At 39.9% G+C, this 26,222-nt stretch overlaps 1 protein-coding gene across 2 annotated transcripts in view; it reads left to right on the plus strand.

The window, feature by feature from the left end:
• Positions 1–26,222, plus strand: part of Abca13 (ATP binding cassette subfamily A member 13) — a 440,297-nt gene that overhangs the window by 125,550 nt on the left and 288,525 nt on the right. For both annotated transcript variants that reach the window (XM_060365661.1, XM_060365662.1), the window contains exons 25-31: positions 1,857–2,021; positions 3,159–3,336; positions 5,029–5,168; positions 16,101–16,214; positions 20,182–20,272; positions 22,390–22,566; positions 24,727–25,033. In XM_060365661.1, the coding sequence (XP_060221644.1) occupies positions 1,857–2,021; positions 3,159–3,336; positions 5,029–5,168; positions 16,101–16,214; positions 20,182–20,272; positions 22,390–22,566; positions 24,727–25,033 (1,172 nt within the window). The remainder of the gene's footprint in view (positions 1–1,856; positions 2,022–3,158; positions 3,337–5,028; positions 5,169–16,100; positions 16,215–20,181; positions 20,273–22,389; positions 22,567–24,726; positions 25,034–26,222) is intronic.

The raw sequence follows: 26,222 nt of genomic DNA on the forward strand, positions 1-26,222 counted from the left end.
GTGTCTCAGCCACCATCAGGAAGCAGAAAGGTCCAGATCTGCAGCAGGGCAGGAGCAGGGTGGCTGCTGGTCCATGATCAGGGGAACAGTCCTGATAAGGAAAAGAGTATACTTGTTCTTTCAGCCTTCAGGTTTCCTTCCCTTTTGTCAGTCTAGGAAACCTCCAGCAAATGTTTGTCACAACCCACCACACACCCCCACATCCATCCATTACAGTCTCCAACAACAACCTTTTTTTTTTTTTTTTTTTTTTTGCTCTTTAGGATAAGTGTACTTTAAAGTCTTGAGGAGGTTAAACATTTTGAATTTGCCTCCATTGTGTTGGTGTAAATTTTTTTGGACACTTCCAGCTGACATGACAAGGAGCTTAGCCCTCCGTTTGTTCATCATAGGCCCCTCTTCCAACTTCATCTTATATCTTGGAGGGGATAGATACCAGTTTGTCCATTAGTCCACTTTAATGCCTCATCTACTGTGCCCACAAAAGCCTCTCAATGTTTCTAAGGGCCAAATAAGTACTTAAACAAGAGCCATCATCTCTAACAAGATTTCTTTGGAGAACGAGATATTAGATTGGATCCTGTCTCCAGAGACACAGCAAAGGTGACACTGCCATTAATAACAACAGTGCCCTTTATTAGGCACCTTCCTTACGCACAAATGTAGGAGAGGTTGCTCATATGTGACAACACTTGGAGATGGGAAAGTGTTCTGTGAGTCACAGGCACATGTATTGCTGCTGAGATCACAGCTTCAGGTCACAGGCACTTTCTGTCTCACTTGCTGATAGGGAATCCCGGAAGCCTTTGGTGAAGTAGGCTCTGCTGGGTTAACATGCTGGAATCCCACTCATTTCCTACCACAAATCAGGGTCCTTGAGGGGTCACTTCTAGAGGACAGCTCTAAGCAGAAAGGGAAATGGGGGCCACTGACAAAAGCTGCATCCTTTCTCCTGCTCCTGCAGTCTCTGCTTTCTCAGTGTGCTAAGAAGGGCATCATTAGCAGAGCACATTGGGAAATATGAACTGTACAGCTGGCCAGAACCCCAGAGAACAAAATTAAGAAGCAGTGGTCATTGGACTTCTTGGCCCCATTCGGAGAACTGAAAATTCAGGATGCAGATGTGCTGCAGAGGGAGGAGAATCCCTCTGATGTTTCCCACCTGTGGATAGTGGGCTGCCTGCTAAATTATTTCAGTCAGCGGAAACATACTCATTGTAGAACCAATACTGCAGATGTTGTTCTGTCTTCACCTTGTACATAAGTGAGCAAGGCAGAAAAGATTCTGAATTATTGCAGTTTTACAGTCTGTAACTGGGATTATACAGACAATGGGCAAGCCGTGTAGGGTGTCAGATGACCTGAGCACAATTAGGTTTCAAAGCATACTTCCACTGGTCTAGTTTGAAGCTCTGAACTTTTCTTACTGGTACACTCCAGGAAGCCTTTCATTTCCCTGGTTTTCTATTTGCCCATGCACCACCTCAGGGTGCTAGGAGCACTGTGGGGGAGAGTCCCCATGAGTCACAGAAAAACACTGTTTAATGTTGAGCCCTTTTTCAAATTTCTACCTTAGTCATCTAAAAAAATGTAGAGAAATATTTTGAAAGTGATTCAAATTCTAACAATTCGTTGCTAGTTTACAATTTAACAATACTGCTATAATTTAATGTGCTCTGCAAAACACAGTTATGTCTACCACAATGCAGAATTTTTATAGAGTGTAACAAATATGCCTTTGAGGTAAGAAAGAATAAAATCAAGAGATCAAGTTTTCACTCCTCAAGAGATACTTTTGAGAGTGGAAACAGTATTGATTATTCCATTTTTTTTTCCTTTTTTTTTGGTTCTGTAAGACTCTGATACCTTCTGAAGCAAATGGCTTGCTCAAGTCCCTGTTGGATGTCATTTCCAGCCTCAGCTCCATCCTTGTCAGAGCCCAGCATGCCCTTGAATACCTCCCCGAGTTTCTTCACACATTTAAAATCACTACCTTGCTGGACATGCCAGACTTCCAACAGGTGTGTTTGATCTCCCCAAGATGGGGAAATGTTTTAGTTTGTTCTCTTTGTGTTTGTTCTCTTTACCTTTTGTTTCTCTCCCAACAGCTATAATTTTATTGGACCACAACGTATATGGACTAGGACACTTCTTAATGACATTGGAGCTAACAGCATGACAGGAGGGCCTGGCATTGCCCCAGAACCTTCATGAAAAGTGCTGTGGATCTGTGTCCCATCAGTGAGGAAGCTGAGATAGTTCATGCTTTGTCTGTGAAATAAAAATCTTCAAAGTCAATTATTAGCACAGATGAGATTTCAAGGGCCTGTTTAACTTAATTCTGAGAGCAAATTGCTTTCAAGAACCTTAGAACATTTATTTACATATAAATAATTGGCTTACAAATTACAGATCATTTTCGCCTAATGCAAACACAGACTTGAATTAGGTTAGTGGTTTGTTGTTAGCTTTGCTTGAAGTTCTTCTGCCTGGGATGGAACCAGCCAGGGAGGTTAGAAATGCAGGAGGGGCCAGATAATCATGTGCCCAGAATCCTTGCAAACAGTATGTGCATGTACTCATCCACTGGCTAATTTGGGTAGCTGTCAGGAATCAGTATTAGCTTAGCAGTGTGAACACATGCTAAGACTATTAACTTATTTAATACATTTAATGAATGATTACTGGACAAATAGGGAGGTATGTGAATGTGAGAGCTTACAACTATGTGTAAATGTGTTTAGGAGTGAGTATGTGTAATTAGGTACATGTATAGATGCAAATGTGTGAGTATATGTTTAGATGTGTGTGAGTATGTGTTTTTGAGTGTGAGAATGTGAATGCATACATGAATGTGTGTATGAGTGTTTGTGAGTGAGAGAGTGCATGAATGTGTGTGAATGTGTGAGTATATAAATGTGTGTTTTACTGTGAGTGTGAACATGTTTTTGTGTGAATATGTGTATGTGTGTGTAATTTTCCCCTTCAATCACATATTTTCCAGAGAACAATCATTGTAATGGTTTCTCAAGAAGAGGACAGATTCAAGCAATGTCTATTGTTTTGCTTGTATATTCAGTCAAAGATGGAACTATGCTTCTATCTGAGAAAACAGTTTGAAATCACAAGTAACTGGCAGTTGCTTTTCTTGTGTTCAGGTTTTCCAGAATGGCCAAGGCAGAAGTTCAGCTTTCTCCTCTTTCCAGTCTGTGATGAAGCTTCTCTGTAAGAATCAGGAGTCTTTCCTCAGCAACTCCAACATGTTCGTTAATTTACCCAGAGTTAATGAACTCTTGGAGGATGACAAAGAGAAGTTCAACATTCCTCATGATTCAAGTAAGAGCCGCCTGAATATGGGTATGTTTGTTTGTACAGCAACAACTGGGCGAGCATGGCAATAGTGTTCTTCCTGGGCTGACCTTGTTGGTACATGCTGGCCTTGCGTTTTCTCCTTCATTTTCAGCACTCACTGAGTCCTGGCATGATAGTTCCTCATAGACTCTCTCAGGGCCCTTGATCACAGGCTAGTCTTCTCAGCTGTGTCTCCAAAAACTGAGTCTAAAACACTTTACCCACCTGAAACCCCAACCCCTTCAATACCCTAGGGCAAACAATGTTGATGACAGCATTAGGAATCATCTGGCAGTAGGCCAGTGTATTCCATAGCTGATGAATAATTTGTATGATTGTCAAATATTGAGGTAATTTGGTAGTGAAGGGTTATTTAACTTTAACAAATTTTGTTTCTTCTTTCTCTAATACTAGTTTCATTTTGTTTTTCTTTTGGGAATCTTGACTGATTATCCCTCCTCCATATATCCTCTCATCCATCCATCCATCCATCCATCCATCCACTCATCTACCACCCCCATCCATCCATTTATCCATCATTTCATCCATTCATCTATCCAGTCAGTTGGTTAACTGAGGGCCAATCTTTGTTGATCCTTTTCTATATATTTTTTTTTTCTAAATGATTATCACAGAAACCATTACACAACAATGCAAGCCTCATTTTCCAAAGGGCATGTCAGAAGTTGAGAGAACATTAAATTACTTATCTGAGTTTGCTCAGTTCACAAATCACTGATGACTCTTAGATTCAAGTCTCTTGCTCTATGCATGCAGTGATTATTCCTAAAATGAGAATTTCTCCCATCTCTATCAAGCTTGTGATTTAAAGAGCAAATTACTAAACACAGAACAAACTATCCAGTCAGGGATGCAAGGATTAGTATGTATTTATATGGTTAGCTTATATTTTAGGGTATTATTTTATCAATTTTATTGTATTTGTGATGAAAGGATTTTTTTCTGTTCATGATATTTCGGAAAGAAGAAATTAATGCAATGATCCAAACAGAGTCATGACATAAGGACAAGATAACACTGCTTTTTCAAGGCTCACTTTTTGGGTAAAAGAACTGGTTATGCTGATGTAATCATAATTTTTAATAAATGTTGTAATACTTGATTGCCAATCATTACAGTGATGATTAGCGATGCATTTAAACAACTTAAGTAGACTTGTTATTGCAATCAATTAGCTTTACAGTAAGAGCCACCACAGGAAATGGTTTGAATCAACATTGTATGATTTAATATACTAAAAGTATTGATCATGTTTTGTACAGTTTTGTACAGATCATCAAAGGGAATCTAGGGGCAACTTCTCAAGAAAATGGACTGTCTATTCTCAATATTATGATTAGTAGAGTAAGAATTTTCTTGATTAAAACTATGTGGAAAGTAATCCCCAATCTCATTCTTAAGGGTCTGAACCATCACTATTGCAGACAATAGCTGGATGGTGGGGTCTTGATGTTTCCTAGGGGACAAGACTGCTAAGTCAGGGACAGGAAAATATTGCCAGCTTGCTACGCTTCAGGGTTACGTCATGAAAATATATCTGAGTCATTTCATTGAAAATTAAGGCCTAATGGAAGTGTATTTCAGTTCCAATATCAATGGACATTTTATACCAACCCAGATCACCTAATAATTTTAACCCTCTTTTAATTGTGGCAGCACCATTTTGTCTGAAGCTCTATCAGGAAATTCTACAGTCTCCAAATGGTGCACTGGTATGGTCTTTTCTAAAACCTGTGTTGCATGGAAAAATACTGTATACACCAAACTCTCCAGAGATTAATGAGGTCATTCAAAAGGTAAGTTAAAACACGTAACATTTTTACAAGCCATACAATACACTGTATGAGGAAGAAATCTTTATATATGTAGTGGATTTTCTCTATTTGTTGGGTTACATAACATCCTTTCTATTCTTTCCACTTCATTGTGTCCTGACATTACTTTGTCACTCTTGCTGTTATGTGTGGATTTGCTGGGCAGTTAGCTTCAAGAATGCTCTGGAGGAAGAGAGGGTTACCTAGAATCACTAATGCAATGAGCTCACTAACTTTAATATCAAAATTTGAGGACAATTACAAAAAGGACCGTTTCAGGTCAGCTAAGGGGACGTAGTTCCAGGAAAACATTGGGAATGAAGTGAATCCATTTTACTTGATGCATCTGATACTGAAGAGAGAGTTCAGAGAGGCATATGCAAACTGACCTCCTATGTCGTTTTGGTGAGTGATGTCTTTCAAATGGACCATGAGCTTTAAGGTGGCCCTATGGAGAATAACGTGAGATGAAAAGGCCACAAGAGTAGTTCTGTTCGCTTACCTTTTAATATATTGTATAGCTTCTCTAGTATCATTACCGGAAGGCCTCCTATTATAATTGCATTAAAACAATTCTCTTCTGTTGGGGACTTTCTTATCTTGTTTCTTTGTAAATGATTATGCTATATTTTCCTGGGTGTTTTTCTTGTCTCCAGGTGGGCTGTGAGCCTGCAGGCAGCTTGAAGGGTCATTTTCCAAGGACACAGGAACAATTTGATCTTATCCTCAAATACAGAAGATCCTGCTCCATGAATGACAAACTCCAAACTTAAAATATTAGTAGTAACTTAGATATGCTGTGTGATAGTAGGACCAGTGAGTTATTTTTGGGCCAATGGACTTTCAAGAGAACTAGATTTCTTTCCCTTATGACTTGTGTGAGATGTCACAGCAAGTCTTTTGGGTACCTGCCACTGGTCACTTAGCCCAGTGGCTACACAGCCCTCAGTGCTCCCCCTGTAGTATTTACAAACTTACTATTTTTAACTTTAAAATGTCCTTTAGGAGGGGTATTTGCTAAACATCTAAGCTCCTATGATGGAATGCTAGCTATCTAGATATTTGATTATGGTTTGCAGCAGTTGCTCTGTCTGTCTGAAGCTCTGCTCAAGGGTTTCATTCTGGCGTCACACTTTCAAGGGATGCTCAAAGCAGCTCTCTGGCCAATGCCAATGCTAGGCAATGCCCTGTCTTTATGAAACATTCTAATTTCTCCCATAGCTCAGGAATTTCATAGAAAATATCTCTATCTCAGCTTTATTTTTTTAAAGGCTATTAATTTTTTATAATTATATATGTTAATTTCATTAACATATTTATATCATATTATATACTGTATTTTGTTTTTAAATGATGATCTCTTCTTCAGAAGTGTAGAAGAAAGGCAAACACCCGAGCAAACTAAAAATAGTACAATGTGAAATGTAGACATTGATGGAGAGGTCCAGACGCCTGGACACAGGGTCAGAGAGGAGCCCCTTATTGCATCAATATTCTGAGAACAGGGTTTCAGAAGAACCAGACAAGATCTTGCTGGTTCTTGCCTGGCTCCTGGAGTTTAGAGGTGGTAATAGAAGTGTGTGTCTGCGCTGCTTGTTTACACGTGTGCAGACTGAGCGCTGTCTTATTCTACCTAGTTGATGCCACTGGAGACCATGTGCTGTGTTATGTTTGCACCCATAAGGCTGACTTAATGCCATTGTTCTCTGATAAATTATTCTTGCAGTCAACTATGGTCATTTGGTTTTATGAAAATTGGTTCTGGTGTTTAAACACACGCTCACATGTCCCACATAGCAGAGTGATACTTGCTACAATGCCGTGCAAGCTGTTGGAGTGATTGGAGCTATACAAGGAAGCCATCTTCCCCACTGCAGAGTTTTAGCCAGTGATGGATCATGCAGTCGGTGGTGGTCTTATACTGTTATCATGGGGCTGCGAAATTCCTGCTGCCCTCTGGTGACATAGCATCATCAAGTCATTGCACAATGCACTGCTCCTGTGTTTGTGATAATGCTGGTCCACTTTATAAAATAGAGCACTATACTTGATAATGACAAATAATTACGCTACTCTCTGTGTATTTGGTACACTGTATGTTTATTATTATTTTAGAGTGTCTTCTACTTGTGAAAACATTTTAGTATAAAACAGTAGGCCATGTCCTGGCTGCAGCAGCGCCGTACATCCTGTGCTAACTCTTGACTGACTTGTATCGTTTAGGTTCATATGTACTCTAAGCTTTGTGCACCACATGATAGTGGTCTGATGATGACAATTTTCAGAATGGATCTTGGACAGCTATGGCTGCTGCTTATTCTTAGTTTCTTTGTTATTTCCTTAAACTAGATAGAAAAAGGAAACTAAGAAAAAAAAACCATGAAACAAAAGAAACACAAGAAACTACCATTTTTTTTTCTGGAAAAATATCAATGTAATGCAAATGGATAATTTTCTATGGGTCAATCTGTGAAGCTGAGGTTGGCACCAGAATTAAATCTCTTGGTTGGGAAATATGTGCCAGTTGGGAAGGCAGGGTTTGAGCAGTCCTTTGCCAAATTATGTGTGGCCTCAGCCTCACTGTTTCTCTTAAAAGGATTCTTTTCCACCATCTGAAAAATGAGACCTGGATGCCCACCACATGTATCATTCAGATCCTTTGACCAAGCCAGGGCAGGGCACAGTCCCTATCCCCTGCGTCTTCTGCAGAACCAGCAGGACGCAATGGGGGCAAATGGGAACCTGTGCTGAATTAGTGACATGCACTGAAATATAAAGGTTTTTGTTTCAAGGCCAGATGGAGGAGGTGGCAGCAGTGCTGTTCATACTGCTTTCTTAATTAAAATGTTTCTGTAGGACTGAGCCAAGCATTCTCTTCTCTTTGGTCACAAGAGACCTCCTGGGCCAGAGAGCCAAGAATGTCTTTTTCATTTTGACAGCTATTTTCTCAGAGGTCATGGCAGCAGATATTAGACCTGCCTTTTTCTTTGGGCCTAAGGGCCCATGACTGAGCAGATTTCTGCAGACCAAGGACAGCTTGTAGTGAGGAATGAGGGAGCTGAAGGGTGGTGGCCCATTTCCAGCTCTCCCTGTAGTCCAGGAACTTTCCATATTAGGATCTGTGCTGGGAGCATGAGCCAAGAGCGGAAACCATGTGGATCCCAGACAAGCAGACACACCTAGTGACTGTGACTGTAGGGTAGAGTCTACCTCAGAAAAAGACATTAGACAGAGCACTTAGTGTGCCTGCACAACCTCTCCTCATCTGAGTCCTGTGGCAGTATGCCTCTGTCACCTTCTAAAATGATTGAAGTCATATTCTTGGCATGCGTATGTGGTCCCGACAGTGAATTTTGTTACCTTTTCTTCCCTGTTATTACCATTTTCTGAGTACAGTGTTAACTTTGTTATTATCTTGGGTAATAGGAGGAGACTAAGCAGATGAAAAAGCAGGTCAAATTTAATATGGATGATTATTACTATTAAAAGCATAGGAATAAGGGAGAATTGGCCAATAATAGAAAAAGAACACTGGAGACTTCAGGAGTGGCAGAGACTGGGAGAAGGGGCTATTTTTGGGACTGGAACAGAACACACCCTTGTGGAAGTTGCCTCTCTTGTTTGACTTGAGTTCCAAACTGCGTTGAAGGGAACACAGCAAAAGGCATAGAGGTGCCTGAGCATCTGTATTCTGGAATATAAGAAGTATACAAAGGAGAAAGGTTACAGGGTTCATCCTTGTCACCAGGAACAGGGTTTATGGGAGAATTGCAAGATGCTGACTTGATGATGGGAGCAATGAGTTTTAAGTTGTTTCTTTAGAGAAATGAGATTCTTGAGACAGAGTTTCTATTAAGCTCATCAATTCTCAAGTATAGTTTCTAATCAAGTACAAATTTGAATGGAGGGGGAAGAAGAGATAGAGGAAGAGGAACTCTTACACCAAGAGCCCACACTGGCTGGGAACCTTGTGCCTCAGATCTACTCTAGGGAACAGCAGTTGTGATCTTCAGCTCCCAGATAAACAGACTGAGTTTTAGGGCTGAATATCTCTGCAAAGGTAGAGCCAGCCGGCACTCACTCCCAGGTCTGTTTGATTTCACAGTCAGTGCCTTTTTAATATTTTTCGGCTACACTTCAATGTTTTCGTGAATACATACGTGAATAGAGTTCAGTTTCTTCTCTCAATGTAACTGGCCAAGGTGTGGAGACACAGAGAGACAGAGCAGATGAGGACAATGGCTTCCTATGCACAGATGAGCTTCAAGCTTTGGAGCTGGTATATCAGGCTGTGACAGGGTGGAGCTCATCTTCAGTCTCATCTTTCTACGATTTGCTGAGCATATCTGAGTGAGAGGGGATGGCAAATGGACCATGTTACAGTTCTCGTAGTTCTGGAATTATAACATGAATAATTTTATTGTCTCAGATGTAAAATTATTGTTCATTGAATACTTTTAAAAGGTCTGAGTGTGAGAATGGACACTCCCAAATGCTTTTTTGCTATTTTCTCACAAAAACCAAGTACAAGTAGGCTCATTTTATTAATCCAATATAATAAAGGTTAGGGCAATCCATATTTTCAAGCACATTGGCTATTAAATAAAAACCCATGGTTCAAAGTGAAGTTTGGGGCCTGCATTGCTGGGGTTCTTTTTTATTGGCCACCAAACAGTAAGGATCCTGTATATGCAATCTGCGCTTCACCAATCGGTGTACTGGTTAGCTGTTTAAGCACATGGGCTGCATTTTATACAGGCCTGTGTAACATTAGGTGTGACCTTCCACCTACCCTTAGAACGCTGTCTGTCTGTAGAAGCTCATCACTTGGAGGAAGAGAATGAATTACAGTGGTTAAAGGTGAACAAAAGTCATGGCTGTTCTTACCACTTAGTAGTTATATAGCCAAAAATAGAAGTGATGAGTAGACATGAAGCTGTTGGCTTGGATGCTTATCACAGGTGGAATATGTCGGAGAGTAGACATTGCCCAGGACTGGGTTAGAGCCAGCAGTTGCCACATGGTCTGTCAACATGTTCAGAGCAGTGTTTGAAGGAACTCACAGGCAGATTGAGGTTGTCCCTGGGGAGCACTGTTCATTCATCTCCAGGGTCTTGTATATTATCTAGTCTCACGGAACAAGCGCATCCTTAGGCTTTTGGGGGACTGATTCCTTAAAAATCTGGTGTTTTACAGGGATTTGTATCCGACATGTCTTTCATAACATATAATTATTTAACCTTAGGCAATACTGCTGAGTTTCAATAAATGACTCCATGTTGTACATTTTCACCCACCCCCAAGCTGAGGCACTGAAAACTTGCTCTCAGATCACTGTTGAGATTCCCACAATCAGAAAGCAGATTTTCTATCTATCTATCTATCTATCTATCTATCTATCTATCTATCTATCTATCTATCTATCTATCTATTTATTCATTCATTCATATATATATATATGTATTTACAATCTATTCACTTTGTATCCCAGTTGTAGTTCCCTCCCTCATCTCCTGTTTTCACTTTTTCTTCCTCCTCTCCTCCTCTCTCTCTCTCCTGCTCTCCTAGTCCACTGACAGAGAAGTCCTCCGCCCCTACTATATGACCCTAGTCTATCAGGTCTCATCAGGACTGCCTGAATCCTCTTCCTCTGTGTTCTAGTATGGTCATATCACCGGGGGGGAGGTGATCAAGGAACAGGCAACAGAGTTCATGTCAGAGACTGCTTCTGTGCCCTTTAATAGGGAACTCACATGGAGACTGGGATACCTATGGGCTACATTTGAGCAGGGACTCTAGGTCTTCTCCATGCATGGTCCTTGGTTGATACATCAGTCTCTGAAGGCTCCAACCAACAACTATGTTACTCATTGTGAGAGATGGGTTTACTACTCTGTCCACCATACATATATGTCACCTCCATCGGACAGACAATTTACTCAAGGATTTTACACCTTTAAACCTCAAGGTTAACACCAATTTTGCAGTCATGGGGTCAAAACTTCCAGAGTTTTATCTTGTGGTTTATTCTTCTTATATATTTAAGCAAAGTAAAACTTTGGAAAAAAATGTTTTCACATGACAATTATCACAACAAAGCTTTAGGCATAGTTACACAGAAATTCCATAGCAAGGTAGCAAAGCACCCATGACCTTTACAGTAAGATTAAGTTCAATTGACTGATAAACAGAGCTCAGGGTAGGGCCTAAGGAAGAAAGATTTATAATAAGGTTATGGATAGATTTCATTAGTACATGGGGCCTTTTGAATAAGGATGGGTTCTATTCATTGAGAAACTAAGCTCAAGATAAGAGGCTAAACAGTGCTCAGAATTTTGGGGTACTCAGGAAGATTGGCTCCATAGAATAGCAAAAAACTCACCAGGTTGTTGGGCTCCAGCCTTCCAGGTGAGCAGGTATCTATTTCCTTCCATTAAAGAAAATGGGTCTGTGTGTTTGACAAGCCTAGTTATTCCAATGCTTTCTTTAAGTTAAACTTCCTGCATTTTCGCTAGTATCTACTCTTCAAAATCCATCTATCCCTTTATCCATTTGTTTATTTGTCCACCTACTTTTCTGTCCATCCACTCATATAGCCATGCATCCATCTGTCCAACTTCTTTCTAGTATGACGTGGAAACTGGGGGATGTTCCTTTTTGGCAGTGAAGGGAGAAAGATACTTTAATTTACTCTGATAGCTCTAGTTTTCTATTATTAAAATTCCTCACTCTCCTTGGAATGGTAAAGACAAAAGTAGGAAAATATTAGGTACAACAAGAAAAAATAAGCTCAGAGATGTTATTTTATTCTATGACCTAGTAACCTTGTAGTTTCCCATCTATATTAAAAGGATTATTACAAGAGAAGTTAGGCTGCCATGTCAACTCAACTGAAGCAGTAGACTTATTTGCTCAATTTTAGTCCATTGAAAGCAGCTCTCCCTTTCCTCTCTTTCTTTTTTCTCCTTCCTTCCTTCCTTCCTTCCTTCCTTCCTTCCTTCCTTCCTTTCTTCCTTCCTTCTTTCCTTCCTTCCTCCTTCCCTTCCTCCCTCCCTCCCTCCTTTCTTTCTTTCTTTCTTTCTTTCTTTCTTTCTTTCTTTCTTTCTTTCTTTCTTTCTTTCCTTTCTTCTTCTCAAAATAATTCATCTCCGTTCACTCTCCCCCAACACTCTCTTTATATCTTTCCTTTCATAATTTCTTCTTCTACATTAGTTGAGCTCTGTTCTCTCTTCCTCCCTCCCTCCCTCCCTGGCTCACCTCTTTTCCTTCTGTTCTAGCCCATTTTTGTTCTCTAGGCAATTTCAGTTGGGCATCTGAATTCTTTTAAAAGTCAACCTTGGAGTGGTATGCCTGGGTCATGGGGAAGCACTATTCCTAATTGTCTGAGAAAGCGCCAGATTGATTTCCAGAGTGGTTGTACAAGTTTACATTCCCACCAGCAGTGGAGAAGGGTTCCCCTTTCTCCACAACCTCTCCAGCATGTGTTGTCACTTGAGTTTTTGATCTTGGCCATTCTCATGGGTGTAAGGTGAAATCTCAGGGTTGTTTTGATTTGCATTTCCCTAATGGCTAGTGAGGTTGAGCATTTCTTTAAGTGCTTCTCTGCCATTCGATATTCCTCTACAGAGAATTCTCTGTTTAGCTCTGTTCCCTATTTTTTAAGTGGATTACTTGGTTTGCTGCTTTTCAGCTTCTTTAGTTCTTATATATACTGGATATGTTCAACAGACAGCACTTCACAGCGCTCCTCCCCATTCTCCAGCTCTCACCTTCTTTCCTCTCCCCTGTCCCATGAAGCTCCCTGTGCCTGAGGGTGGAGAGTGCTGATATAGTTCCATTTAGGGATGAACACTCATAGACACTTCATCTCATTACTGCCACCAGATATGAGTCTGCACTAACTGCTGCTCACTGCAGAAAGAAGCTTCTCTGACCAAGGCTGTGGGTACCACAAATCTACGGTAAAAACATAAACATTTAGAAGGCAATTTACCAACAGCAAGTTCCTTATTAGTGCTTTGTGCCTTCATGCTCATGGGCTTTGGACCAGATCTATTATACCAGACAAGCATGAGTTTCCTCTTGTAGAAGGGGCCTCACATCTGATCAGAGAGCATTTGGCTAATCTCATCACAGCTATGTCATAGCTATGTCATATGACATAGCTATGTCAGGGGTATAGCAGTAGGGCGCATTTTGCCTGTCAGGTTGGGATTACAACATGTACAGTCCAGCAATGGGTAAGCCTACTGATGTATCTGATCCCCTACCAGGCTGTGGAGCAACTTCTGACACTGAAACCAACAGCATGGATGATGCTTCCTGTTAGTTTGAGATTGATTTCGCTATGTCCTGCATCAAAACTGGCCAGACTTATGTTTGAGCCAGGGTCTCCCTGAACTTGGAGCTCACTGATTTGGCTAGTCTGGCTGAGGAGCATGCCCTGGGAGATTCTCATGTCTCTGTACCACAACTGCTGGTGTTTCTGGTGTCATGTACCCGTACCTAGCAGTTTACATAAGTTCCGGGGATCAAAACTCAGGCCTTTATACTTATGAGGCAAGGGTTTTTCTAATTGAACATTTTTTCTAGTTCCTTTTTTGTTTTTTGTTTCTCTTCTTTTTCTTCTTTTTAACTCATAACATTTGAAGATTGTGCTCTTGGTGACCAAGAGCCTCATCAGATTGGTCACTGGTTTCATACCTTTTCCATCAATACAACAACTAGAGTATAGTTTATAGATGAGGATTTTTCATTTTGTTTTTTAACATCTATATTATCAAACATAAAACCAGACTTAATACATCAATATGTGCTATCAGGATTTTTCATTTGGTAGCATTGCTGATATTATTATATACAAATTATCATGAATTTTAAAATTATTTTATATTTATCTATATGTCTTTGTTAGTTTCAGCTGTCAATTTGACATAACTCAGAGTCACACAGAAAGGGGGAACCTCAATTGAGGAATTGCCTAGATCAGATTGGCCAGTGGCCATGTCTGTGGAGCACCTTCTTAGTTGCTGACTGATAGAAGAGGGCCCAGCTCACTGTAGATGGTGCTATTCCTGCACAGGTAGGCCTGGACTATATAAGAAAGGTAACTGAGCAAGCCAAAGACAGCAAGCCGTGTTCTTCTGTGGGCTCAACTTTAGTTCTTGCCCAGGCTTCCCTTGGGGATGAACAGTAACCTGTAAGCCAAATAATCCTTTACTTTCCCAAGTAGCTTTTTGGTCATGGTATTAATCACAGCAATAGAAAGCAAACTAGGATTCAATATTTATGCTATATTAAATGATTTAGATGAATTTTAGTCGTTCAGCAAATATTAAATTATCAGGAATTGAGCTTCCTAGAGACTTACACATTATGTTATTTATGCCGAGGAATCTCCCGATCTTCTGGTTCTATAAATCATTTATGCTTTATATTTATCTTGATAACCTCTTCCTTCTTTTTTCCTTAGATATTGTTTTATGTTTTTACTTATATATTTTTAAATTATTTATTTGTTGAAATAATGTATCATTTCCCCCTTCCATTTCCACCCTTCAACCCCTTTTCACTCCCTCCACACCCTACCTTGTAATCTTTCAAATTAGAAAAGTTTTAGTAGACTGTAAAATCTGGTGGGCTGGGAGGAGCAAGAATATCACCTGCTTGTATTATTATTTTTATTAATGTATTAAATGCATGACTAACCTTTACTTTTCAGGTTAATAACAAATATATTTGGATATGAACTTTGGTTATACCCAATACATTTGATAACTAATAGTATCCCAATTGTCTATAAGGTAATTTATTCAATATACTCTTAAAACTTGAGGAAATATGATTAATGATAATGTTTTAAATTTCAAAATTTTAGTTAGGATATTGAATTTGATATTACTTTCTTTATATATCTATGTATATTCACACACTCATATGGATTCATATGTGTCTGCAGGTACTCTCTGTATCAGAGTTAAGAGTTCATATAAGTCTCTAATTTGTAGAGCAAATTTGCATTTGTAATGTATTCAACACCTGCATGCCTGCGTGATTTTTTAAAACAACATACTGCACATTTGATGTGCACTCAATCTCCTGCCAAAGCAGCAATATCTTCATTTAGCTTAGTGCTTGCAACACTCTCTGCACTTGCTTTCCCTGAATACTGAAATGAAGTGTTAGAGGATTCCTCTGTTAGCTGTAGTGAATGTTCTTTACTTCCCGTGCTGGCAGGAGAGGCTCCCAGCGACCCTTAGGAGAAATGACCAGACCCTTAATTTCTCCTTCCTTATTGCTTTTTTGATATTATAAAAGACAGTTTTCAATATTAGATGTAATTGTTGCAACTGTCATCTTTTGGATACAACTTTATACTCATTTAAGTTATTTTCCTAGCCCGTGCGCGCACACATACACACACACACACACACACACACACACTATTCTGAGAGGAAAAAGGTATGAACATTTTTATGGGCTTGTGACTGTGTATAATTTTATAACATCAAATTAGTTTTGAAAACTTGTGTAAGAATTTATTGCCAGCAGCAATAAAGGAATAACATTTAATCTCTGCTAGTGTTGGGAAAGAAACATATAGCTACTAGTTGAGGACATATTTTGGAGTAGGTGAAGATGGGAGCAAATGTATTTTTCTTAGTCAGGATGTATGAAGACATTTCCTTTGCACACCAGTGGGCCTAACCCTGGGAATAAATTGGTAAGTGTCAGACAGTATGTGATGGAAAGATCTAGAAGACAGTTCTGAGAGCCCAGACTCCTTAGAGAGCATTGGGACGCTTTCATGCAGATTTCTGATGCTGTAACGACCATGCCACATATGCCGTTTGCTACCTTGTTCTAGCTTGACACAACAATTAAAGACATAAATTCATGTGCTCTACATTGTAGGCTAATTACACTTTTTACTTCGTGGATAAGATAAAAATTTTATCAGAAACACTTCTGAAGATGTCCAGCGTTTTCCAAGGAAGTGGGAATGGCCGAATGTTCAGCCAGTTGCAGGTATGTTGCCTGACTGAGGGCTGGGATCCACCCGCTGCTGATTGGCTGAGATCCTGGCGTGTCCCTATAGAAAATTTAACTATTCTGAAGCATGCTTGGGTTCCACGGTTGACTAGCAAAGTTGTCAGTGGTTGGATATGTTTTTAAAAATCTTTGTGAACTTTTAGTGTTTTTACCATGCAAATTAGCACTATGTAAAAACTAATAATTTACTAATACTGATATTTAAAATTTTTTATTAAATTTAATGTTTTTAAAATATTTTACATCGTATGGGTCACCCAAAACAGAAAAATAAAATACAAACCAAAACACTAGACAAAAGCAGAAAGGGGACTGTCTGGGAAGGAGGGGTTCAGCAAGAGTAGGAGGGGAATGAGAGACGGTTAAGGGCATGAATATAATACAGTTTACTATGCACATATGTGGAGATGTCATGATGAAACCCATTATTACATATAATTAGTATATGTGAATAAAAATAATACTCCAATATTGACGAATATGATTTAAACTGGCCCCTTTTCTTCAGAGCCCAAGAACCATCACTTATAATTGCTTAGGCAGGCCAACAAGTAACTTTTGGGCACTTGTAGAATCATAATACGAAAATCTAGTAATGTGAGATAATTTACCCACATTTTTGTCCATGTTTGACCTGCACGTTACCCACTGGACAAATAGTTCATGCCGTAGACTTAGGAGCCACAATGGGTAGGCGTGAGTCTACTTTGCCATGCTTACACCAGTTATGTGATGTGATCTAGTCACTGTACAGGCTTGTGCATTGAGAATAAGGAAATAATAGCATCTTTGAGTGTAAGCAAGCTGAGCTTTGAGGTTGGTCAGGGATGCAAAGATGTTGGGTGGTTCTCTAAGAGCAGTTAATCTCTAGCCCTTGGGAATGTGGCTGTTGGTAGGGAATTCGGATGGTGGAAGGTTGCTCATGCCCCAGTGGGTTGCTGCCCACCCACATGCACATGGGAGTACTAATTTGACTCAGAAAGTTTAATTATAAGAAAAATGATATTAAAAGATATGAGACTGAGAGAGAGATGGGACAGGGGATGCTAGGGGGAGTTGGACAAGGTGGTGCTGGATGGATATGATCAATAGACACTGTATAAATGCATGAAAAACTTTCAGAGAATATTAAACGCTAGCTTGAGCTGGGCATGGTGGCACACACCTTTAATCCCAGCACCTGGGAGTTCAAGGCCAACCTAGCCTGTAAAATGAGTCCAAGACAGCCAGAGTTCTACTACATAGAGAAACTCTGTCTCAACTCACCCTCCACCTAAAAAAAAATCCAAAATAAATAAACAAAGAAAGATATTAGTTTGAAAAGAAAGAATTTCACCACAACAACAGTTGCTAAAGTAAAAGGAGCAGGAGCTGGGATAGAACTGAGGCAAGAGCATGTGATGATGTTTAGATCTAACACAAAGCAAGGAGACAGACATAAAATGAGGAGACGAGGCTCCATACTGCAGTCAGCCTTGCGCCGTCACAAACACGACATCTAGTTCTGTAACAGTATTCTTCTTCAATTTGTTTGCCCATGAATTCTTTTGTTAACACAGATCTCATCAGCTTTTCTGTAATGGACCCAAACAGAAGATACTGTAGGTTTTTAAAGGTCTCTGTTGTAGCTACAAAGATCAGCATCCTGCATTGTAATTACCAAGGCAACAGTACATAAGGTGCCACTAGAACACGAGAACACTAGGAAGAGGAGCCTGATGCCTAAGAAGTCTGCAATTGGTTGAGCAGTACTCATAAGAACGTCAGAAATTAGAGTCACGCACTTGCCTTACAGACCTTACTCAGGCCTTGTAGTCACAGAGTACTTCCTAGTCTTTGTTTTTTAAAAAATTATTTATTATTATTTATTCACTTTGTATCCTGGCTGTGCCCCTCTCCCTCATCTTCCCAATCCCACCTTCCCTCCCTCTTCTCTTCCTATGCCCCTCCCCTAGTCCACTGATAGGGGAGGACCTCCTCCCTTTCCATCTGACCCTAGTCTATCAGGTCTCATCAGGAATGGCTGCATTGTCTTCCTCTGTGGCTTGGCAAGGCTGCATCCCCGAGGGGGAGGTGATCAGAGAGCCAGCCACCGACTTCATTCATGTCAGAGACAGCCCCTGTTCTCATTACTAGGGAATCCAGTTGAAGACTGATCTATGGGCTACATCTGACCAGGGGTTTTAGGTTCTCTCCATGCATGGTCTTTGGTTGGGGAACTTTTTTTTCCTCTGTTGCTCTCCTTTTGGAGCTCCTCCAGGTCTTTCTATCTCCCCCTTCTTTTGTACTTCCTGTTCTAAGACTTGAGATCTTGCTGGTGGAAAGCTGTCAGTGCTTGTTGTGAAGTCCAAGCCTGGCTCTGCCACTAGATGGAGTCCTTACCGCTTTTAGGTTCTGCCCCATCTGTTCCATAGTTAATTTTCCTTCCAGTAAAAGGCAGCTGTAATTTCCCCCAGAGAATTCTTGTGAGATTAAATGAACTAATGTGTAATAAAGAACCCTGCACACTGTCTGGCAAATAGCTGAGGCCCAGCGAAGGAAGATAGACAAGATTTAAGAAAGAGCAAGCAGCCAGACTTTATAACACAGACTTTTCTCCAGAGTCCCGACTAGGTGAAACTGCTGAGGGACAAGGCAGGGGGAAGAAGGGAAGGGGTTAAGCACAGAGGGTACAGATCTCAAGAGAAGGCCTACTGTGTTGCCATTTGAGGTTGCGCATAGAGAACTGTTACTATCCACCCAAAAGTCCTCAAAAATAAAACTTATTTAGGTATACATGTGTGTACTCTCTCTACCATGTGGGTCCAGGGAATTGAATTCAGGTCGTCAAGCTTGGCAGCAAGGGTCTTTAACTACTGAGCCATCTCACCTTTCCAGAACTGGCACATTTTATAGCACTCACATCTTAATTCTGGCACAAAGACCCACTGTGTCTGCAGTTTTCCTGCTGGTTGTTGGGTATGGCCAAGTGTTCTGATTGCAGCCATGCCCAGTGCAAAACCAAACTGTAGAATTTTATTGTCAGATTAATTTTGGAGCAAAGCCATTGACAGGTGAATCAACATAAGAGCAATGAGAGGAAAGAGAGGCAGAAGCTGAATTTTGCAATCAGGCATAAGAAAAGATCTAGGAGAGGCCGGAGTCCTTTTGGGTGACCACTACCTTTCTGCAGATATCAGGTTTGCACAAATATGACATAGAGGAGGAACCATGGGAAAGAAAAGATAGCCCTGTGGCTTCGTTAGGAAAATTTGCCCAAATTTACTAATTTTCAATATTAGAACATCATTGTAATTATAATTTTTATAATCACTATCTTTATTTTTCAAGGTTCAAGACTTAGTACGATGTCTTGTCTTAGGGTTCTACTGCTGTGATAAAATGCCATGAACCAAAGCAACTTGGGGAAGAGAGGGTTTATTTCACTTACACTTTCAAATCATGGTTCACCATTAAAGGAAGTCAAGGAAGGAACCTGGAGGCAGGAACTGAAGCAGACGTCATGGAGAGGTGCTGCTTACTAGCTTGCTTTTCATAGCTTGCTCAACACACACACACACACACACACACACACACACACACACACACATATATATATATATATATATATATATATATCCATCCAGCAGCAGCACCAGGGTGGCACTACAGACAATGATTTCTGCCTTCTCACATTGGTTATTGATCGAGAAAATGCCTCAAAGTCTTGCCCACCAGGCTGATCTGGTGAGGAACATTTTCTCAACTGATATTCACCTTTTTCAAATGCCTCTAGCTTTTTTCAGGTTGACAACCAACCAGGACATGCATAAAACTTCTTTTAAGTGGATACATTTTATGTTTCTTTTTCCTGTGTCATCACACTTGGAGTAAGTTGATAAGTATTATTGAACAAGAAGGCATGATGCAATCATTTCTGTTAAGCTTCCTTCCTTTCTTTTAGGATGCTCTGAGAAACAAATTTATAAGAAACTTTGTAGAGAGCCAGTTGCATATTGATACAGACAAGCTCACTGAAGATCTGCAGACATATGGTAAGGGTGTGTGGATGGCTTGGGTTGGATTCATCTGTCCTGCTTGGATCCCACTCCATTGACTATGTAGTTTATGAAATTACCTTTACTCTCTTCATCTCTGTTTCACTAACTTTAACCTTAAAGTTCTGAAGAAATATGTCACAATTTTTTTTCACATATGCATTTCTCTGGTTACATCAGGAAGGCTAAAGAAAGGAAGTGTTCGATTAGGCATGACACATTTATTGAAAAATAACTGGTGAATGTTCTATTTGCAAAAGTGGTAATGATAGGTTGAATATCTCTTACTTAAAATGCTTGGAACACAAGAGTTTCAGATTTGGGAAGGTTTGCATATACTGAAAAGAGTAGTTTGGGGATGATTTCCAAATCTACATACAAAATTCTTGTAGCTATTACACACCATTTTGAAGATAATTTTATACATTAATTTTCAGTATTAAACCAAATTTCATGATGTTAGATTTTTCCACTTGTGATTTCATTAGAGCCGTCTGTTTTACTTTGTGATTTTTTTCATGCTGATTTTCTTTATCTAGGTTTCATCTCCCATGAATTTATTTAAATTGTTGTTATTTTCCATTTATATCTTTTTGGGTAGTTTCTAGCTCCTTTACTGAAAGTCTATTTTCAGTGTAATTAGGCCTAATTATATTTTAATTCCCTGCTATTAACTATACTGTGTGTCTTTTGTTGGTCTTTATTTTTTCTTGTGAATTTTGGTTATTCTTTATCTCCATGAATATTAATTTTTTAAATTGATTTGAGTTTCTTAGTTTTGAGTGATACTCAGTAGCAGGATTCCTGGGTACCCATTTTTATTTCAGATCTCAGATCTTCAAATCTTTCCTACCTTGCTTATTGTTTGAAGACATAAATAAATATTTTTAATCTTAATGCTTATTTAATGTTGTGTGTATAAACACATGTGTGTGGGGTGCCTGCACCCATGTGTACATGCAGAGCCTGAGGCAGCATTTGACATCTCTCACTGTTGCTTCTTACTTTATTCCCTTGAGACAGGGTCTCTTCCTGAACCTGGGGCTGGCTGCTTTTTGGCTAGGCTTGTCCCCACTTCATACATCCCTAACCCAACACCAAGATGACAAATTTGTATGGGCACTCCCAGCTTTTTCAAATATTGGAGTTCTAAACTCCGGTCTTCTTGCTTGCAATGTACTGGGTTATATTCCCAGCCCTTATTTCTAAAAAGTCTTTCATGCTTTCAAATTCTTCTCACTAGTAACATATATATATATATATATATATATATATATATATATATATATGGACAAGTGGACTCTTATTCTAAGAAGGAAATCCCTCCATGGTTCTTTTTTTTAAATTCTTTATTAATTACACTTTATTCACTTGGGATGGGAGGAGGTTTCCTCCCTCCTCCCATCCCAATCCCTCCCTTCCTCCACCCTCTGCATGCATGCCCCTCCCCAAGCCCCTCTGTGGTTCTTTAATCCTAGGATTATTATTCTATAATTAAGGAAAATTCCTTGTCATCATTCCTGTAACATTTGTTACCTCCATTATAAAAAAAATGCAATTTTTATGTTTAGAGTTAAAAAATTATCAGGGTTTGCTTGTTGTGATGAAATCCCTAATATAAACAGCCTTTTGGAGGAAGGATTACTTTGGCTCACAGTTCAGAGATGTCATTTCATCATGATGGGAAGGGTGTGCCTTAATGAACAGCTTAAATAATGACATCAGGAAGCAGAAGAAAGGTCATGCAGGAAAAGGTCAGGGCAAAGCCAATGCCTTGGTGACCTACTTCTTGTAAAGACCTATCCTCCTATTTTTCTCCTTTGCCAAATAGAGCCATCTAAAATTCATCTATTGGTTAGGTAAGAGCCTTCATGAAAATCAATAATCAGTAATTTTACATTCAAATTGGAAAAATTAAAGAAAGTGTATGAGAGTTTGCTATTGGCAAATGTTTAGTTAATTTTGTGTATAAACAAAAGTAGGCTTATTTGAGCTATTTTTAAATGAAGAAACATGTTTAATTTTATATGTATTTTTGTGCTGCCCACTGTATAAATAGCAAGCACTGGAGTGAAAGAGAAGTTGATTTGTTCTAATTTGTTTGCTGTCCCCAGGAAGGATGCTGGACAAGATGTTTAACCACGTGGGGGCTGGACACTTTCAGTTCTTGGGTGGTATCTTGGCCAATCTCTCTTCCTGTGTGGTGTTGGACCGATTCCAGGCAGTAGAGACTGTTGCCACCCTGGAGACCAAGGCACACGAACTCATGAAGCAGAATAGTTTCTTGGCCAGTAAGTACTTGGCAGAAAAATGTGTTCACCAAGGCACCAGCTCCAATAGGTGGTCATTTTGTCTTGTCTCCCTAAGTGCATGTTAAGTTTTCTCAGGAAGAAGTCTTCCAGAGAAACCATAAAGTGGAATAGAGGTGTATGCACTGAGCTAGTGAAAAGATGTTTCCTATGCTGTCACAATCTCCAGGGCACTACTACCTGCTATGTCTGTCTGTGCTGCTTTTGACTTATTTCATGGTCAAATCTCACACAAGAAGCAGTGTACTCAAACTCCCTCCATCAATCTTATTTTTTTATCGCAGTATCTTGATGCTCTGAAATAGGAAAGAGAAACTACAATGGCCAGTTAGATTCTATTACTGATTGTACATCTGTTCAGCATAAGTGATAAGTGTGATGCATCCTTACATCCTTTTTAAACAGACACCAGATTATTACTTTTGTCACTGTTTGGTGCTAGGGATTTAAGCAGGACCTTGAGCAAACTCAGTACATGCATGGCTGCAAGACTATATATCCAACTCCACAGAGTTTATTGTCGTTTGAGATGAGTTTTCTAGGGATGCAGGGATGCTGTAGCAAAATACTACCAAGTTCAGCCTGGGAATGTATTGCAATTCAGTTCTGCAGACTGGAAGTCTACAGTCAAGATGACTCCTGGTTTTCTTTGATGGCTGTTAGAGAAGGCATTATGTGGGCATATATTGGATTATTGATGCATGTGTCTTCCCAAAATCTCATCTATGCACGCATCTGAGAAATTTCCCCTTTTCATAAGGATGCAGTCATGTTGACTTGAAGTCTACTCTCACAGCATCATTTTAACATGACAACCCCTTTCAAGGTATAATCTTCACAGGTGGGAGATAGATGGCATAAAAGATGCTTGTTGTTGTACAAGCTCAAGACCTAAGTTCAAATCCACAGCACCCATGTTAAAAAAAAAAAAAGACAAACACAAGGTTGTGGCTACATAAATAAGACTGACCCCCGATGTGATAGCTGCAGAGACAGAATTGTTAAGGCTTCATGTCTGCCAGCCTAGCTCCATGTTCAGAGAGAGATGCTGCCTCAGGGGAATAGGACAGTGATGGTGGAAAAGGACCCATAATGCTTCCTTTAGCCCCCACATGCATGCACATACACTTACACACATATACATTAACCACACACACACACAAATACATACATTAAGAAGACACACAGTCAAACACACAAACATATACATTAACCAGACATACACACAGTCACAGTCACTCACACACACTCATACACAAAGACATATATTAATCATACATCTAAATACAGCCCTCCCACAAATACATATATTAAATATATATATACACACACACAGTTATAAATACAAGCATACAAACACACACAAACACATAGACACACACAAAGACATACAATAACATGACACACACAGTCACACACATGCAAATATGTACATTAGCCAGACATACACACACAGTCACAGTTTCACTCACACATGTACACACACACACATACACAAAGACATATATTAACCGTATGTACACACACAGCCCCCACAAAGATATATATTAACCAGATGTACACACACAGTCACACACACACATCCTCACACACACAGTCACACACAGTCTCTTTCTCCCTCTCACGCACAAGCACTCACATGATGTTCTTGTCTAGGAGTGTCACATTCTGACTTCCAGGAGTTTGCATTTTGAGGGAACACACTAATTATTATCAGCTTCTAATAATCTTTTTTGCATTAGGTACAGAAAGTCTGTGTAGCAGGGAGCAGCATCTTACATTTAAGCTGCAAGCCAGCTGGGCTTGTGGTCTCAGGGAAAGAATGCCTGATTATCTGATCAGCTTTGAGTAATTTTTAAAGCTAATTCAAAGCGTGAAGTGAATAAAGCCTTTGTGTTGGTGATGGCACAGCATTGTCTTTTGTAAAACTGGAAAGCTGCCTTGGACAGTGAATTACCGGGTCTTGCTTCAGTTGCCTATGGAACAGAGGAGCCTATTTGTTTGCCCTGCTGGAGCTGCGTTCACCTCCTGCAGGAGTGGGAGGCTGTGCAGAGTCCCAGGCCCTGCGCACATTCCTGCCCATCCTGTGCGGCAATCCATGAGTTGTGTGACGCTTTTTTTTTTTTCCTTTCTGGCTACCAGGTGTCATATTCAACAGTTCCTTGGGACACAGACACATCAGATCAGCACCTCGCAAACTGCCACCCCATGTCACATATACAATCCGGACCAATGTCTTATACAGCATGAGAACAGACATGATTAAAAACCCTTCCTGGAAGTTTCATCCTCAGAGTCTACCAGCGGATGGGTTCAAATATAACTACATTTTTGTCCCACTGCAAGACATGATTGAGAGAGCCATCATTGCAGTTCAGACAGGGCAGGAAGCCCTGGAGCCAACCACGCAGGCACAGGCAGCTCCCTACCCATGCCACACCAGTGACTTGTGAGTACCCGTGGTTAGCCAAATTTTCCTCCAGTTTCTATCTACCAGTGGAGAAATTCTCCATTTAGAAAACAGAGTAAAGAAAAAAAAATCTTTGAGTTTCTCTACTGTTGTTGCAAAGAACAATTTGAAAATTTCCCTTTCTGCTTCTAATTTCTTAAGAATCATGACATATAAATATATATTTAATATATATTTCAATTGTTTGAATTATACATATATAGTTTGAATTATATGCATACATATAATTATATGCATACATATATATTTGAGTTGTTCGGGTGAAATGCAATTTGAGCTATAGTCTATCCTGTTTTAACTGATTCTACCCACAGAATAAAAATCTTTACACAGAAAATTCCAGAAATTTCCCCAACCAGAACATGAATTAACTTTGTGCCCTGTACTATACTGAATGTACGTGGAGGGATATGTAGGCATTGTGTTAGGTAAGCAAGTAATGTAGGGATGATTTTAAATATACAGTGAGTAAGCAAATTGTGTGTGTGTGTGTGTGTGTGTATGTGTGTGTGTGTGCCTCCTATTTTACATACTTGTTGACTTTGGTATCTGGAGATGATTTCTGGAAATAGTGCCCTGTAGAAACTCAGAGACCATTTAATGTAAATAAGTACAGTTTAAAATCAATTGGCTCCCAGTGCCATCTTTTTATACTTGAGGAAGCAGAGCAAAGTGATTCGTTCTTTGATCTAAATCCTTGAAAAATGGGTGGGGTACTTTGTGGTTAAGACTTATCTGGGCACAGGGTCTTTTCTGAGACTGATACTCCAACAAAGGACCATTCATGGAGACAACCTAGAACCCCTACTCAGATGTAGCCCATGGCAGTTCAGTGTCCAAGTGGGATCCCTACTAATGGGAACAGGGACTGTCTCTGACATGAATCTGTGACTGGCTCTCTGATCACCTCCCCCTCAGGGGGGTTGCAGCCTTACCAGGCCACAGAGGAAGACAATGCCTCCACTCCTGATGAGATCTGATAGGGTAGGATCAAAAGGGAAGTGAAGAAGACCTCCTCTGTCAGTGGACTTGGGGAGGGTCATGGGTGGAGAAGAGGAAGGGAGGGTAGGATTGAGAGGGGAGGAGGAAGGGAGCTACATGTGGGATACAAAGTGAATAAACTGTAATTAATAAAAAAAACTAAAAAAAAAAAAAGAATTGCAAGAGG

The sequence above is a fragment of the Meriones unguiculatus genome, chromosome 12 (assembly GCF_030254825.1).
Source record: "Meriones unguiculatus strain TT.TT164.6M chromosome 12, Bangor_MerUng_6.1, whole genome shotgun sequence".
Lineage (NCBI taxonomy): Eukaryota > Metazoa > Chordata > Mammalia > Rodentia > Muridae > Meriones > Meriones unguiculatus.